The sequence below is a fragment of the Apteryx mantelli genome, chromosome 15, assembly GCF_036417845.1.
Source record: "Apteryx mantelli isolate bAptMan1 chromosome 15, bAptMan1.hap1, whole genome shotgun sequence".
NCBI lineage: Eukaryota > Metazoa > Chordata > Aves > Apterygiformes > Apterygidae > Apteryx > Apteryx mantelli.
In genome coordinates, this window is record NC_089992.1 from 24,984,402 (window position 1) to 25,003,191 (window position 18,790).

An 18,790-nucleotide genomic window follows, 5' to 3' on the forward strand; every position below is an offset into this window, starting at 1 on the left:
CTTCATTTTAAGTGGAATAAAACACCTGTAACATATTTGGCCTCTTAATAATGCCATGCTATTAGTCCATGACAAAGCTGTCACAGACAAAAATAAGCTGCTCATTAAAAACGTGCATAACAACACAAAATAGCAACTAAAAGGTTTTAATGTTTCAAAATATGGAAGCTTTCATCTCAGAAACTCAGACCTAGTAACCCTCAACACATCAAAAATGAAGCCACTTAATTTATCTGCTTTACTACAGGCAAAGTTTGATAAGGCTGCCTGTTAGGTCATGCTGATTCACGCTGAACTAAGGTAAAACAGACATCGGCTAGGGCTGTAAAGAAATACCTTTAAGCCACCGAGTTCAAGCTCCGACTTGGTATGGAAACAAGCACCAAATATTGCACCCAAATATTATATCTTAGCGAGCATTAAACCAATCCACACTGCAGGCAACAACAGGAATTCACTGGGAAGCCTTCCTAATGATTATTAGGAGTGAAAGAGGCCAAATATATACCAGTTAAAGATGTTTAAAATAATATCCCCCAGAGGAAAAAAAAAGGGGGGGGGGGGTTCTCCAACACTGCTGCAGAGCATGGATTCAATTGGTGTGAAACAGCACTGTATGTGGGTATGTGAGTTTTTTTAATTAAGTGTTTTAAATTTCTTTTTTTTGCCTTTTGAACAGAGCGCGCCCCTCCACCTCTCCATGAACGCTTTCCAGTCAGCTCTGTTTTTCAGCTCATCCACACCAGCACAACACCGTACTAAAGCCTGCTGGAAGCATGCAAAGCTAAGCAAGACTCAAAAGTGACCTCTGTTTTTTGAAGACTAACCAAGTCCACATTTGGGCTTAATCAGCCAGTCACCTTCTTCTAAATGGAAACCACCTCTCTAAGTCTTCTAGCTTTCAGGGAACAGATGCAATCTGTAGCTAGCTCGTGGCTTCATTTCCAGCTCCATCGCCACCTCCGCTCTCTGGTTTGCATCCTGGCTACTGAGATGACTACCTGCCTCCCACCTCAGCCTTCACCTATTTCTGCAGCAATCGCAAAGCCTTCTCGAACCCTCTGCAAAGAGTCAGCTCTCGGCCTCCTCCCCAACCTCCCGCTCCTTGGTTCAACACAGCTCAGCGTCAGGGGAGTGCTGCAAAGGGCTTCTCGCAGGCTATTTGGCAAAGAGATGACTGAGAGCAGCAACAGCTAATTAAGAAACTGTTTTCATGTTTTTCTTGTACAACAGAACATTAGCAGCAAAAATATAACTGGTGTGCAATAGCTGTGCAGCAAGGGTCACTTATACCATTACTCACAGAGATAATTCTATAGAATTAAGATAAGTGTCTTAATGAATATGTACCGAGAACAATTGTTTACCTGTGGAGTTTGTAAATATTTATGTGCATTTAAAATGTTTTTGTTGGAAACCTGTAAAGCCCTTTAACAATAATACCTCACAGAGAAGTAACTAACATCCCCCTTTGGAAAAAAAAAAAGCTGAACTTAACAAGCCTTAACAAGCAAGCTTTAAGTGAGAAGGGCAAAAAGCCTATTGAATAAAGGGGTCAAGTTCCAGTACATTTATGTAAAGGTACCTCAAAGTGAGATGGAGACAGCAAACAAGAGTAAATTTCAGTCTGACCAAAAGAACCAGCACAAGAAACTCAACGAACAGGCAGCAGTCATGTAGAAAGAACTAAATCTGCATGCCTAACAGTTGTAGGCAAGGTTAAATAACCTCAGAGCGACGACACTCGTCCATAACAAGAAGCCTTCAGATACCTTCAGCATTAACTAATTGAGGTCATTAGTCTAAGAAAAATAAAAGCTGGAAAGCTTAACAAAATCCTATCAGTTCAGAAGAAAATCTAGGCCAAACAAAACATAAAAGATACCCAAGGTCCATCAGCAACTGGAAACATTACACAGGAGCGGCCAAAGATGCTATTAATCCCCTACCCTTGAGGAAATACCTAAATTCCAAAGCCATCCATTAGCAAACTGAATATTGCTGCTCCTCTACGCTCGCACCCTGGGTAAAAGAGCACCTCGCTACGATAGAGGGGCCAGGCAAGGCTCTGCCTCAACCCGCAGCAGACAACACCTATGAGCTGTTAATTGATATTTATTAAGTTAAGGATACTAACGAAGACCGCTTCTGCGCAAGCTTTTGTAGGCTAAACATCCTGCCTTCTCCTACCCTGATCATCAGGCAGGGAAATAATAACCATTAAGACTAAACAACGAAACACTCCCGCCAGACGCAGTCCTGCTCCCCTCACCCTCCCACCACACTTGTGTTTCCTAGTGCGTGGTTCACGTGGATCAGCAAAGACCACAAAAATCAAGGACACCACCGTTAAAATTAAGTCCCTGCACTAACTCTTCTGCTGCTTCTAGTCCGGTCTAATGCCTCCACCCAGGCTTTCCACAAGCAAATTAATTTCTCCATCTCCCCCATATTCTCTTCAACAGCAATGCTGGCGTAAAAAAAAAAAAAAAAAAAAAAAAAAAAAAAGTGTGTTACAACTGTAGCTGTTAGATTTAACCTCCACTGTGTAAGGACAAGAAACTATAAAAAGTATCTTTACCAGCAACATTCTCCCAGAACTACGAATCAAAGACAAGCAGCAGCAGCAAAATGCTCTGCTCGGAAGGGGAAGGAGAGACAGAATTCAAGCCAGTAGTTACACACACACCCCAAAAGAAAACCCAGGGCTGCAAAGATGAAGACAAAGGCGGCAGACACACTTACCGGCACCCTTATCAGTCAAGAACAATTTAGTCTCAGCAAGACTAAAGAATAAACAGGCCAGGAACAAGTGTGCTAGTATGACATGCAAAAGCAACTACATCCGAATCTGAAACAGTTGCAAGATAACAGGAACCTGTTTGCACTTGCTTTTGTCCACAGCCTGAGGAAAAAACACCTTAGCTGCGTGTGTTCAAACTGAAAGGCATCCCCTCCTCCGAGGGGGCAACTGCCTTCCAAAACTCCTTTGAAGTCTAATAGGCATTATTAATATTAAGACAAGGAGTCGCTCTTAGCCAGCAAAGGCTGCTAAAGAGGGGAAGAAAAAAAAAACAACCCACCACTTAGAGCTTTCACAAGAGACTCTCCTGCCACATACTGTGCATTCATCCATTATCACATTAATCCAGTAATAAACATTTCTTGCAGGTCTCAAGTGAAGTGTGGCTGCATGCTAAGATGGCTGCTTACCTCTCCATCAGCTTTTCTTTATCCCAGTTGAAATGGCTAAGCAGTATCCGAGTGATAGTCGCTGGATTCTGGAGGGAAAAGAAAAAAAAGAAAATAATGAACAAGGGAATAACTGTTTGACCGAGCTGGTGTACTGTTATGAGCACCCCAAGCTGCATTTTGGATAAGTACATGGGGAAGCTGGTGCGCCTGACAACACGTATTGTCTACACAGATTATGTAAGTTAACATACGCTGGAAAATAGTTTATGGCTTGACAGATTAAAAAAAATTAAGAACAATTCTATAAAGCAAACAAGCTGCATGAAACGAGACTAGGGTTGAAGACTTAAGGGACCAGTTAGTTACTGCTGCCACAGCACGTGAATTCATGATGCCCCAGCGTTAACATCTCGAAGGCCGGCGTGCTTACACAACACAAATCCAGGATGTTCCTAAAAAATGCAGGAAGGGTGAACTGGCATCCGCCCTATTCATTTTTGCCACAGGCTCCACACTACTTGCAGAACCCAAATATCCCTCGGTTGTCCCACCTCCCACCCCTAAAACACTCGGATTGCAGATTTCTCCTGGAAAGTAACTGGCTGACGCTGTCAGGTGGCAATTGCTTTTGAAATTGAGGTGTTCCCAACACGCCTCCAGACTTGGAAAATACTGTCCAACTAAGGAAAGAAATACAGTCTAGAAAGGTCAGAAACAAGGACTAGGAATAAAAGCTGCTTTCCACTTTTGCACGAGTTTTACTTCCAATTGCACCTGTCTCTTCAGCCAAGGGTTTGGTCACGCGAGAAGAGAAATGTAACAAAACGCAGAGTTTCTGTTAGACCCAAGCAGCGTGTCCGATCTCCCTAAATCCAAGCTATCCCCACTCAGGCTGGGGACCGTTTACACGCAACACGGGCACCAGCGAGCACCCAAGGAGCGGCTGCGCGTACTTTGCCATTTGACACCAAAATGGAAGTTTGCTGCAGGGCAAATTTTCAATGGACGCTCTGAAGCTGTCGAAAAGTAGGACATAACAGAGCAATGCAATTTTTGGAGCCTCCGGGCTAGAGCTACAACTTTTAAGCTGCCAAAAAAGCTGCTGCTGCCACCCAAAGCAGCCCTGACCCCGCTCGCTCCCCCCTTCTCTCACCCTCACCACCCCAGGCCAGTACAGAGGTTTTATGCTAAAACACTGCAAATTACTGGCTCAGAAACTGACCTTTTTTCCCCTTTTTCTTAAGCTGGTTTTTCACTAAATCAGTTCCCCAATCCGTTTCATCGCCTGAGCACACAGACAGCCGCACCGGTGTGAGGGGAAGGCAGGAACAGGCAGCCGGGGACGAGCAGGCCAGTGGCTTTCGGCACCAACAAACCCCTTTGCCGAGCGAAAGCCCTGGAGTCCAAACGTGAGCGCAGAGAAGCAGCCTGGTGGTTTCTGCTATGAAAAGCGGCTCCTCTCCCCTCAGCAGCGCGGTCTTACTCTTCTTAACGCCAACACAGCTTGTTTAAGGCGAAATTAAGACATTTTTCCAGCTTGAAACACCCACGTGGACAAAAGCGGCTTTAAAAAAAGTTAGAGCAGATCCCTGATCCGGTTCTTGGGGAGCCCCGTAAAGAGTTGGGGCAGCAAGTCTGCTGGACGGTACACGGCAAAAAAAACAGAAAATGGTATTGCCAAACACTTTGTATTGGGAAAACACAGCCCCGTCCCTCTTTGGACAAGTCTCCGAGGCAATAGAGAGCCAAGCTCCCAACTGTAATAGCTCTGCTAGGTCCTTGGCCGACAACCACATGGGTCTGGCCGCTGCAAAACAGCAAGGCAGCACCTGCCAAAGAGGCCGCTGCCCTCCTGTCCGGCAAATTCACCCATTTCCTTGGGTCAAAAGCCGCGATGGTGCAGCTCTGGGACAAGCTGGACTAAGCCCCTGCTCCGATGGGAGTTAGTTTTCCCCTCTCCCTGTACAGGGCTAGTTCTCGACCAGATCAGCAAGCTGCTGCGCTGCACCCTGCGGCTGCGCAGTCGCTCCCCGGACACACGCACAGCGTATACCCGCGAGCACGGGCGAGATACTGTCACCTCTCCTGGCAAGCGGATGGCCTTAGCCTGGCCTGCCTCACCTAGGGAGCCGCGTCCTCGCCTCTCCCCGCTGGCAGCGGGACCACCGCAGGCTGCTCTGCCCAGCCAACACGGCCGGCTCGGGCTCCTGGGCAGCGGCGCTGGCACGGCCACGCGGGCGCCACGCTGCAAACCAGCATGGAACCGGATTGGAAAAAGAAGAGGGGGAAAAAAAGCTTTCAGAGAGGAGCAAATACTGATCCAAGTCACCGCGCGGTGCCACAAAGCTTGCGGCAGCACTGCTGACTTAAAGCTGGGAGCAAGCAGCTGAGAACTGTTTGAAGTCGGTGCTGCCGCCTCTATGGGAAACAGGGTTATTTGGCACCACCGCTTTTAAGGGTCTCCTTCGCTAAGAGGCAACTCCAGCTGCAGCAGGGAAGAATGCAGTCTGCCTCAAGCCTTTGGTTTTTAATCTTTCTAGGTTACTTTGCATTCGCTCGGGGGTATCCACAACACCTTTCTCCATAAATACTACCTGTATTACATAACAGCACCTAAAGGAACTCGTAATAGCTCACTTAAGCACGCACGCTTCCTAGAGCAAATTAATCAAAGACAAGAATGTGCTTTTTAGCAAACAAGCTGATCTTATCTCTAGATTTCCTTGGTTATAATACCAGCTACTACAGTCCCTAAAACTTTTATAAGAAAACCACTTCCATTTTCTGCAACAAGTCTTGCCTCAAATTGGGAAGTCTCCTGCTAAACCGTGCACCGGGCAAATACCACCTATAGGTTTCTCCGGCTAATCCTTCCAGCACTCTCACATGCTCATACAGCACTTTACTCACGCCCATCACTTGTGCCACACTCTGGAATGGCAAACAAGCACCGGGCAGGAAAGCAAACAGCTCTTCTCAAACCTAAGGATCCTTTACTCGGAGCAGGGAGTCTGCTCCAGAGAGCGGCCAAAAGCATGCACAATGAAACCAGATTTTCTTAAATTCTCAAGCAACAGCAGTAAGAAAGCTTTAAACTAGCCTGAAGTCTCGTGTTACCTTCTGCTACAGCAGCCCACTTGGCCACCGTATTAAGGTTTCTGGGAATACCTGTTAATCCCTTAACAGGCTAAGAGGCCACTGAGGTAGTGGTCTGTCAGAGGGTGTTTTGGTTTGTTTTTTTTAAGCGAGAAGGAGGAAAGACTGGGCTGAAGAATAATGCTATATTAAAAGAACAAAACTGGTCTGCAGCGACTACCAAGCATCTCAAGGCAAACCTCCCAAACACTGCTTGCCAAAGGACACGCGACTGCAAACAAGAGGGTCTAGTTTTATTTGTGGCTTCTGCATTTCTTCTGCAAAGCAGCACTGAAGCTTTCCAAGACAAGCTGCTCTAGATCAGAGTCCCTAAATATCCCGACAGTGTCACAGGAGAAAAACAGCTTTCTTTTGAGAAGGCAACGTACAAAACAGCATGTTATTCTGGGATTACACTTCAGAGACCAGAACTGTTGGTTCAGCGCATTAAGACAAATATGTCAGGGGGGTGGGGAAGCTTTTACTGGCTTTCTGGGCTTTAGCTTCCTTTAGCTCCAACAGCATTTGTTCAACGTTAATTTAAAAAAAGGAAGCACCAGCAGCACGACAAGCTGCTACCAGAAATAGCCGGGCTGCATGCTTTCTGCATGCTTGCCCCATCCAGGATCTAGTATTTAAAACTTCACTAGTTTCCATGAAACTAGTTTCACTGACACAGAAAGCAAGGACTGACACAGCTCTGCCCTTGTTCACCTGCAGCGCGGGCCGCCACATAATCCGAGCCTGCATTAGGCAGAGAAGACAGGGAGGAAGCGTTAAGAGGCTTGGTTTACATAAGGTAAACCACAGTCAAATACAAACATAAAAACCTCGGGCGTTAGGGGTTGCTCTACTTTAAGGCAAGGCACACCGACAAGGTGCCGCGCAGCGGCTGCTCTGCATTAATTGCATGCACGCGCCTACCTTGCCATTACTCGGGAGTCGCTTCCGAGGGGTAAATCACCGCATCCCGACGAGAGGTTGGTTACTGCAGAGCTGCTCACCTCCCGCAGCTCCGTCACAAGGCTACACCTTCCGCTGCACGTGCGGTTAAAACGACACCAAAATAACCTGACCTTTCAACCCCTGCTTTGACACCGGTTTTGCTACACCCCTATGCCACCGCTGCCTTTGCGGCGGGAGCAATCCTCGGCAATCCCTGCCCCGCACGGCAAGAATTCGCAGAACGCAAACAACGCCGAGTTACCAGGCTCCCAGTGCATTTTAGTTTCTGTTCTGAAACTGGACGGGCTTCTCATTTTGCACACAGGATTATTGTCTGTGCTCGTTACACCCCAAAGATTAGCTAGGAACAGGCTACGGCGTTCCTCAGACAGGATTACTATGTAGGCTCCGAGCCGCAGCAGCGAGAAGCATGCTTTTACAAAGGATATTTTCTGTTTACAGAAAAAAAAATATTAATAACTAAGTAAAGCAGCCAGAAACAGATGGTAAGCTAGGGAAAAGCTAACACGTTCAGTTTTCACTCAAACGTGGTTAGATGAAAGCTGAAACAGCAGATCTAATTTACAACAGTCACCTATTCGATTTTACACGTTCGAGCCGAAGAAGATTGCCTCGAGCTCGAGGCAGCGAAGCCTGTTGATATCCAGCTATAAGTGAAACCTGAGGAAAGCAGCCATTTTGTTGCAATTCTCCGGGTGCTTTCGAAGCTGTCACAACTATCGCGCCAACAAAACGCTTGCAGTAAAGCCCTGCCGGCGGAGAAAAAGAGCCGGTCCTTCAACAGCGATCTCCTCAGTTAACAAAGCCGCTCAGCTCCAATCCGCTCTAAATGGATTCCGCTTCCCTGCTACTTTTCAGTGCAGGTATTTACATTTATTGTTGTTACCTACTCTGTCATGCTCAGACACACCGATGCTAGCAGGAGATACAGGGATGGGCAACCCTAAAAAGCTTCAGAAACCAGATTTGGAGTTCTTCAGTTAATAATGTTCCATTTGGGGGGGGGGGGGGAAATCCACTTCATTCAGTAAAATTTCCTCGAGTCAGAAGCTCGGTTACAAATGTCTGAGTTAGATTAGATTCTTTCTGCCACCAGAATAAGAAAGTATGAACTGGAAGGAGGAATCTGGATGCACACAAACGCTATAAATGAATTACGACCGCAGGATTATTAGGACATTAGCTCGAATCAGAATTTTCAAACAGCATAATTTGCTGCGTGACACTTTGCAGCACTTCATCTATTAACGCTTCCTCTTTCCAGATGAGCTGCGCAGTTAATTCTTGCAGTTTATAAGAGCCAAAAGCGTATGTGAGAACGCAGCTTCTCATCACACGCTGGCAGTAAGCTGCTGTTTCAGTCTGAGCATTCACTGCAGATTAAAACCATTTAACAACAGCTCAGCTCAAGCTCCGCTCTCCAGCAAGATTCTTCCCCGCCTCCCGGAGACACGGCATCGATAATTCGTCATTTTGTGTCTTTTCATTTCATTTTATTCGGTTTATTCGGTTTTGGTTTTTCTTTTTTTGTTTTTTAAACATGGCAGCTTTAGCATTTCAACACTTTCCATGCTAACAGCAGTGCCCCTTTCCCAATAGCAGCGGCTTTTTCGGACTCGGTACAGGTTTGAAACCGCTTCCCGTTTAGTTTCCTACGCAGCTGTTTCGGCACTCATGAATCAAAGCAGACGCTCCACAAACGCCGCCTTTACCCAATCCTCACACGTCTCCAAATGGTTCAAACTTCAGCGGCACCCGCAGCTACGGTCTGCTGGCACACAAATGCCGCAAGATGGTATTTAAACTCCCTGGCAGGAGGAAGCCGACTGGTTTCGAGGCAGCTGTTAGAGCAAAAAATAAGAGTTTTACTCGGTGAGGACACATTGCCCACACCAGGGACAGAGCAGAGGACTGTCAAAAGAGCAGCTCTGAAACGACAGCTCCTACAACCAAGCAGCACGTTAAAGCGGCAGCAGAAGACAGCACATCACACCACCGCTGTAAATATTTAATCCGTCAAAAGCCTAGCACGTGCCAAGAGCAGAGCACCAAGAGGAAACTCTAGGTGCCCTCTGAGCATGGCTGGCCTCCGCCGCAGCCCTCCTCCCGCCATGCATCGCGGTGGGGTAAGCATTGCCCGGGAACTCGGATGGCCTGGGGAGCAGGATCGGATGCGCCCCGCGGCTTCCCCACTAACCTCGGGATGACTCCAGGCTACGGGAGGCAGGTACAGGCACGTCGCAAACCTGTCGAGCCTGATACAAACAGGGGATACTCAACCGCACTGAGAGCCACCACTGATCAGGGACCAAACAGCCCAATAACTCTTCAGTGACCCCACAAACCTAACAGGTTTACATACTGATGCTCCTCTCTCATGGACAACAGCTCATTTCTCATCTACCACGCAGAAAAAGGGCAACTGTCAAAGCAGGCCTCTTGGTCGGCTAAAAACAGAGCGAAAACCTGCACTGATCTGCTGCAATAACTAGGTCGACTACTCCGTTTTAAACGCCACTGGTCTTCCCTTGCATCCCATCTCCACCATCCCATCAACGCCAGGCATAAAGCACCTGCTCTGTATGCCAGACCAGCTTTGAGTCTGAATCGCATTACCGTAACACTGCCACAGTAAGGTCTGCATTGCTTTACAGGCGTACTGAGTGACCTTCATTCGTAAAAATCTAGTCACATCTATTCTTTCAAGAGACAACTATAGAAAACCTTACAAATGCAAGAACTCATTTCTATCAGCTTAGCAAAACTCCCAAGATCTTGTCTTCTGCATTCATTTCTAAGTGCTGAGCATCTCCAGGGCCCGATCTCCTGAACAGGTTACCTTCAAACTTACCAGTTTCTAACAATTCAGACTAATCCCTCTGAGAAGCTGCTGGAAAACCTTAATGTCACCTAATATTCCCTGACTCTATTACAAATAGCATGCAAGAGGGCTGCTGTAAGAAGATGAGGACAGTAACTACCTAGATCAGTCCACCACCACCCATCCATATTCTCTTCTTCTGTCATCTCCTTACCCCAATGTAATTCTCTCCCACACCTATGTTTCTGCCAAAAAACAAACAAAACAAAACAAAGAAAAAAAACAGGACCATTCTTTCCCATCTCTGTGTACCTACTGAGGACACGGACTTTGCGTCCTACAACCCCACTGAAGCCACACTAAGTGGCTTCGTTTCTAACTAGCCAGTTCTGAATCACCCTTAAATTTACCTTTTTCCAGCACTACCAATTCCAAGCAACGCTGCATGAAGCTAGGCTTCTTCCCTATGACATTGCCAATCACTACGGTCAACTGCTTTCCTCAGACTGGTATCTACCACCTCACTGTAATTTCCCATCATATATAGTGGCTTCTGCTTCAATGTTCATCATCATCTTAGCCTCCTACATCCTACTTCATCTCATTAACTGCCCTTCACATATCATCTCTAATTTCAAAAATTAAGTTTTACAGAATTATGGAACTAGTACCATCACATTATGGCACAAAAAGGTAGCTTGATATTATGATCTGAGTTTGTAGTAACCTATCTGCATTTTACTGATTGTTTCTAGCTCTGATGAACATATATGATCTTACCAGAGGAAGATAATAAAAAGCAACTTCAGAGAAAGCTATTACTTCATTTAATTGGTTCAAGAAACAGAAATGAAGCAGTCAGCTGCTTTACTTTTTCTTTGAGCCTTTTGGAAAGTTTTCAGGTTAATGATTAAGAGTCACGACAAAGAGTTATTGTCTAACAAAGCTTTTAAATCAAAAAAATTACTAAAGTGACAACTCCAGGATGAATTAGCAAATTTGGAAATGCCAAAAACTGAATTCATAGTGTAATTCTTCTAAATAAATAAAAAAAACATGCACCACATGGATTTGTCATGCTTCTCAAGCATTCTGGACAGCACTGGCTCTCAGATGACTGCAGAAACTCTACCACCAACTCAACACAAATTTTAAAACTGCATATGGATTACAACCAGGGAAAGTATTTAAGGCTGTTTCAGCTACACTTGATTCTATACAAGATCTATGGTTTGAAAATAAGAGAGAGATGTTAGTTATATTTTATATATTTCTTCTGAATAACATTTTGTCTCCTACTTCCTTTTGCTACAGTTCTTGGGTATAAAGTCAAGCCCTTAAAGAACAAAGGCGCACAGTCTTAGAGGCACTATGAAATCAAGAAAGTTATGCCACTGTACACTTTTGAAAGACTATAGAACAAGAGGTCTCCAAATGTACATGCTTTCACAAACAATTTCTCACTTTTAATCCCTTTAGATTAAGGAGCGCTACTGTTTTATTGCCCACAAAGGCAGTATCACGTGAACTATTCCACTCCTTCGGTTGTCTCCCACCACAAGAAGCCTGATGTAAAAGCAAAAACTCAGCAAATCTGTGTAAGCAACGTGAGCCACAGCTACAGTTGCCCATGTCTCCACTGAGCAACTAAAGCTGACGTACCAAGAGAGAACTAGAGTGGAAACACATGGGTGCTAGAGTACGTTTCAAAATTGATTTTTACTTCAACCCTCTCTTCTCATGCCTCCCACTCATGAGTTTGCAAAGAGCAGCCTTAAAAGAGTAGGAGAGGGTGATGGCACCATTTCCATATAATTCTTTCCATTTACTATTTCAGTAGCTCTTTAATATCTCCCATTACAGAGGAAGAAAACAGCTTGTGACACACAGCAGCTATGCTAGGAAAGGAACAATTCTAAGAGCCTCATCTATGACCCCCAAAAGTTCTGGCAGCCCTGAATGTGAAGGACCCACAGGTTCACTCAGGTGGGGTTTGCGTCCTTAGTAATCACCACCACTACCCTCAGGCCAAACCTTTAGTCAACATCCAAAGCCTCACAGTGTTGTTTCCATTAGGATGGGAAAATCAATGAGACAAACAGATACCAAATACAGATGACTATTGAGAAAAAGCATTAAGAGACCCGTTTCCCAGCCACAGACAAACTACGTGTGGTCATCTTCCTTGCTCATCCGCTACATGCTGTTCAGGAAAGTAGTGTCCATGAAGCATCCTTTAGCCCCCCTTCCCTCTTAAATTTACACACAACTGCTCTTACAGGCCCCATTTTTTTCCCCTCCGTCATATATGGGCTTGCACTATAAAAATTCCCACCCCACTGCACGTACTTTTGCACTTAGTCTGCGCTTACCTGCCAGACAGTTTACTGCACTGATAGACACGTACCACAAACAGATCCAACTCCATCAGCTACAGAAAAAACTGTTGATTTTCTCTGGACAACAAGCATACCTAATAAAGTATCAAATGATGCTTCTTGCTGTTTAGTCCCTCGGGATCTCTCAGATCAACAGCCTCCAGGAGACTATAAAAGACACCTGGCTATCGCTTCAATTCTTCTCTCATCAAACCAATACGATTCACCAGTGTGGAGCTCGGAAAAAAATACTATGTTGGTTCAAAAGAAATGCAAGGATATATTTTGCCACAGAAGGAAATGATGCAGCGTGAAGGCTGAGGAATTCAGTGACTAGGCAACACACATCAAAATCCCTCAGCTTAGGCCAAGAGCAAATGTTGAACTGAACCAGGTAAGAAGTCTCTTCCCTTCTATATGCTTTTAGGGACACTGGGGAAAACTCCAGAAACCCAAATGGTTTAGCTTTGCACCAGGTCTACTTTTTCTCCTTTCCTACGAGATAAAGTAACAACTACTTGGATTATTATTTTACTTTGAATGTTTTTAAAGTGCAATTCCTTCAAACAGCATTATGCCTTGGAGTTCAAACAACATTGCAAAGACCAGCATTTTAAAAGAGATGGTCTGAATTTATGGGCCCTATTTTGAGAGGGGAAAACACCCTCCTGAACAATTTCCAGCAGCTGTTCACAACAGTAGCTTTGACTGGAAAAAAAAAAACACAAACAGGACAGTAACCAGGCAGAGCAGTAAAATACACTCTTTAAAACCTGTTTCAAAGACGCTACATCCCATCACCACCAGATCATGAAGGGACAGCTTTGAAAATATTTATTTCAGCAGCAAAACAAACTCATGCAACCGCTGGCTCCCAGGCCTGCTGCTGACCTCTCCATCTATGACAGCACAACTGCTTGCACAGCTACGAGTGAACGACAGAGGAAGCGACCCGGGCTGAGGGGGGTTGCTGGTTTATTTTTAACCCAGATCAGGTCTCTGATCAGGATCACTGTGTAGCCAGACAGTTGAGTTGAAACAACTTGGACAACATGGACTTGCTTCCAAGAATTTTTTTTTTTTTTTTTTTTGTGTAAAATCAGTCTGTTGAGAGACACATGCCAAGCACGTCAAAGCTGGGTGTTCCAAGGTTCATGGACCCTCCAAACCTTCTTGCCCCAAAAGCTTAAAAGCACAGTAGGGTACAGTCTGATGCAGGTTACTGCCAGAAAGGCTGGTCCCACTCTCCCTCCTCCATCATCCCACTAGCAACTTTATCATTCACATCTGAAAGCATCATGCAGAAAAGAATGTTTCTCATCTGGACAATGAGCACAATGTAATTTTTGTCAGCCTTTTTCAACCGCTTTCTCCATTGCAACCCTATGGCAAGCCAGATCTTGAGGGAGGTGGGTACAGGAAAGCTATTAATAAAAGCTATTATTAATCTGGCCCTGTCTATAGCTTCATTAGTGTCTGGGGGCTATTTTCGGGTGGGCTACCAAAACAGAAGATTTAAATAGTAACTTCATAGAGGTTGGCACTATTCCCAAAGATGCGTCCTCAACGCAACCAAATCAGGAGGCCACCAGGATAGAAATGCACCTTTTCTCTTTTATTAGTCCATCTTGGAAAGACTAGAAGTGGCATGTGTCAGGTCAGCGACCCACCTAGCTGATAAACAGAAAACAATCCAAAGCGCTGCCTTTGGGCTCCAGGGGAATGTTGTCTTCATCGGGCGTCCAACTCCTCTTCTGAATGAGCTGAGCATTTCTGGGAAAGTACAGATCTGCCTACGCGAGCTACGCAAAATGTCCTTTTTGAGGGAGAAACAGAAGGCAAAGGTATAAAGCTGAAAGAGCGTAAAGTTACAATTGCTTTTTGTGACACCTCAGATTCCTATAAAACAATTTAAAGGAAAAAGGTTTTCCCCGCTTCTTTTTCTTCGTATATACATATATACACACACACACACACAATCTATATATATAAATATAAATAAGTAAGTTAATTTCACTCTTTCACCATAGTCAGCATTGTTCATTTTCAGATTTTGTTCAAGCATCAGATTCACCCATAGCATTTATACTCATTTTCTGGATGCAATACATCTGTGGAGGAACAGTCTCAGTCTCTTTGTCAGGTAGCAATACCGCTGTCTCTGCCAGCTCAGGTTTCCAAGACCTTATGCAACATAAGGAACGGGCAGTTTGCAGCCCTGCCCAATGAACTGCTTCTAGGCAGGTATAGCTGGGACTTCTCCGTGGATTTCTCATGCCCTTAACATAGCAGGACTTCACTTGTGCTGCTTTAAGCATGTTCAAGGCATCATCTGGTCAAACCACTCAGGCACCGAACGGGCACTAGGCCTTCGAAGGATGCTAACAGCAGACCTGTTAGGCTATCAGCAACCCTCCCTCATCTTAATAAAAAACCTGTACTGTAGAAGAGTCAGTGCTGGACCATTCTTATAACCACACCAAATGTTTTTACTTTTTTTTTTTTTTAATAGCAGCTTTACAGAAAGCTTCTTACAATGTAAGAAAATCAATTGTATTTTGGGTGTTCTTTGAAAAAAGAAAACAAACACACACACACACAAAAAAAATGCTTCATTCCCCCAAATCTGTTCTTCTGCATTATAGTATATTATCAGATTTTAACTGACTGAAAAATGTCTATCCCACTTCCAAAAAAAATTTTTGGGGCAGGTGACAGAAGAAATCAGGTAAACTTTAAGCAGATGAGAATATTTTCTGACACCTAACAACACAGTAATACACATACTAGAAAGGATAAATTCTTGATAATTCATGGACAATGAATTGTAGACAATTTCCATAGCAGAAAATATTTGTTGGCTCAAACACATGTCAAGGAGAGGAGAGAAAAAACAAACAAACAAACCACACACCACCAATAACTAATTGATTTTCTGGATTAAGTTATATAAATTCTCTAGAAAGGTCTCTCAAATTGTGCTTTTCCTGGTCTCAAAGGTCCTTCCAGACAATGATTAAAATAAAGGTGTCCTCTCTTCAGATAGTGCGTAAGCAGAGGATCAGACTCCAAGGGTATTCAACCTTAAACGTCTCTCTCAAATACCGGTTAAGACTCCAGTCGCGGGTGACCTGTCTCCGATTTGCCTTTCTTGCTGGGCGCTAACATCTATTCCAATACATTATGTTCAAACACAAAGACAGTTTAGATGTTTATCAACGGGACAAAAAGATAATCCAACCAAATTGTAGATCACCTCCGAGCTGATTCCTCAAAAAAAAAAAAAAAAAAATCAATAGTTTCCAGGATAACTCCCAAGTGCGGACAGACCCTTGCCCTAAAGTACACCGCCAGCCCAAACGCATGTTTTTTTCCCCACAAGGCAGTTTTTTAGCACTTGATTACACAGTATTTTGCTCTTCTGACAAGAAATTAGAGCAAAAGGACAAGCTACCTCCTGTAGCAAAAGTCAGAGCTCTAGGATACGCAGATACTCGGGGGGAAAACGCTCACTATGCAAAGTCAAGATAACACACCAATGCGACCTGTCTCCTGAATCTGGACTTCCGCTGCGGAGCCTAATTAACATTTCCCAACAAAGAAGGGACACGGGCAACAGAAACACAGTAAGGCAAGATAACTGCTTCCATTAGCAGCATTCAAGTAGCGCCCACAATCAATAACTTGGAAATCTACCTTGAAAGCTAAATGAAAGCCGTCCCAATTAAAAACATCTCTCATAGCAGTGGTCAGGTTTTCTCAAATATACTTTGATGTATGGTCACGGTGGCAGGCTACCGTTAACCCTTCGGAGACGGTGTGGCAGCCAAGAAATACAGGCTCAGCAAAAGAATTTTTAGCCCCAGGCACTTCACTCTTAAAAGAGCTTTAAAGAATTTTAATGAAGAAAACAGAACCTTAACATCTTCAGTCTTATCTTTCTTCTCCAGGCGCAAGCTTGGGCAGCATCCAAACGCTAAGCACTTCTCCTCTTCTCCACCCTTTGCCTGGTTTTATTGCTTGTGGCTTTGTCCCTTCCTTCAAGTGGCTTTACAAATTGTCCCCTTTTTGGCATACCCCGGTTTGACAGAAGGGCAACTTCACCTAATCACCAAAACAGCACCACACTCTGTAGTCCTTTATAAAATACATCTTACTTGGGCTGACTTGATTCCCCATCGCTCCACGAAGGCCCCAGCTTTGCTTATGCAGCACGTACCGAGCTAAACTGAGCACTCGGTGCATAAAGCCACACAACGTCACAGCAGTAAGTCAACACATAACTTTGATTTAACTAGCACCCCTATTTAGCAATCCTGCTCCATAACCAGATCACGGTTCTTCCTGCCACCTTTTCGTTTTCCAATACAAGACCGTGCCAATGTATTATCTTTGCATCAGCTGGCAGAAAGACTTGCCAAATTACAATGCAACACAAAGCAGGAAGACTTTAACCCTTTGAAGCACTCACTGGTGAATTTTGGTTTTGTACACACCACGTCACCTTGATGAACGGGCAATAAGTCTACCTGGTTAATGTCTATGCCTTAGCCTGCAATTCCTAGTCAAGCAAAAAAATCTTAGAAGTCTTTTAACACTTTCTTTTAAAAGAGATAGGCCCAGGAAATCATTGCCAATACAGCAATGTCTTGGGGATGTAATCTTTGGCAACACTTATATTGGCAAGAGCCCCAGAGCAGATGTCATTATAGCTTATATCACTTCCCCGCACAAAATAAGCTATACCTGCAAAAGCACTTTTTTGCTGGCAGAAGCTGCATCTGCACTAGGAAAATCTGCCAACACCCTTTTTTCCAGCAAAACTCTTCTTGCTCAGACCATTACTAAATGATGACTTTGCAATTTATTTACCATACTGTGCTCATTTAATCTTGCTTCAGTTCATAGCCAACAAAACAGAGCCCCAACAATGTGCTATTTCGTGAGCCAGGATTTCCACTGTAAGGAGTAATTTTGCCTGTTTACACCTCAAAACACGTTTTTCTCAGAAGGCTGCACAGAAACCACCTTTGAAGAAAGGACGTCCTGGAGGCCTTAAGAGCTTGCCAGTTCTCTTGTTCATCCTCATTTACTTTTTTTTTTTTAAACAAGATATGCTTATGCTTATAATTGTAACTGCAGTATCTAACTACTGTAGGTATTTTTAACGAGCTACCTGAACTCACTCTTAAGCTTGAGAAAATGCTCTAGTGGGATTCAGTACAGAAATAATGGAAAACAAATTGTACAGGAGTTGGGGAGAACGGGAATGCCTTTCCAGTCTTTTCATGATTTTCTCATTTAGGTGCTTTAAAGACTTGCCTTTCTACAAACTTGCACTCATTTAATCAGAAGTATTTTTAAATCCGTTTAGTTAAACCAGCAAGCATGTGCAGACCCTCCAAAGCACCTTTCCCCCTTTCATTAGATAATACAGAACATCCGTAGCTGTGTGATTTTGTATATGATGAACCGGGCAGTAGCTGACAGGGATACCCTTGTTTCTTTTCCATTAAGATATTACTACCTATCATCAGGCACTGGGCTTCTGGGAGGGGGGAAGGAAAAAAAACAAACAAAAAACCAAACCACCTTATCAGTCCTTCTTTATAACCGATGCGAATACTAGCAACGCAAATAATTAAACTAATGACTAGCAGATAATTGAGTGCACCGAGAAGACTTGCATTCAGCCTCTTCCAAACCACAGCGCTGGCCGGCTGCCTGCTGAGGTACCCTGGAAAGCAATAGCAGGATGCCAGTCAGAGGCAGGTGCACCCTGATACGTGATGAGAGAGATCCCAACCATCCCCAAGCACCCTCCTTCCAGACAGCTTCAGTGTCAGTTCCCAGGCATCCCTGAAACAACTCAAGTCTTCACGTTGCATTTTCACTTAAGAAGTCATCTTCTGTTTGTATGAAGACTGCGAGGCCACTGAAGGACCCCTAAGAAACACCGAGCAAAGCCTGGCAATGGCCAACACCAACAGCTACGTGCTCTAGTGAGCCACGTACAAAGCTACCACAAGCAACTGTCCTTTAAACCGCACTGGTGTTAAACCCAGCATTCATTACACGTTCAGAAAATTCTTCTTACCACTCATGCACAGAGTCATCCCAACTAAAAATAAGTAAAAATTTAAAAAAAAATAAAAATAAAGAGAGAGAGAGAGAGAGATGGAAAACTAGTTTGACAAAGGTAGCCCAGGAAGAAGGTTACTGAAGCAAGAAAGCAGATGATGAGAGACTCAGAAATTAAGGAAGAAATTTAGCCAAGAAGCAAGTGTTGTACCTG

General features: G+C 44.3%; 1 protein-coding gene across 1 annotated transcript in view; it reads right to left on the bottom strand.

Annotated features, from left to right (window-relative positions):
• Positions 1–18,790, bottom strand: part of ARIH1 (ariadne RBR E3 ubiquitin protein ligase 1) — a 65,376-nt gene that overhangs the window by 36,231 nt on the left and 10,355 nt on the right. Inside the window, exon 2 of the mRNA XM_067305187.1 lies at positions 3,214–3,281. Coding sequence (XP_067161288.1) covers positions 3,214–3,281 — 68 coding nt within the window. The remainder of the gene's footprint in view (positions 1–3,213; positions 3,282–18,790) is intronic.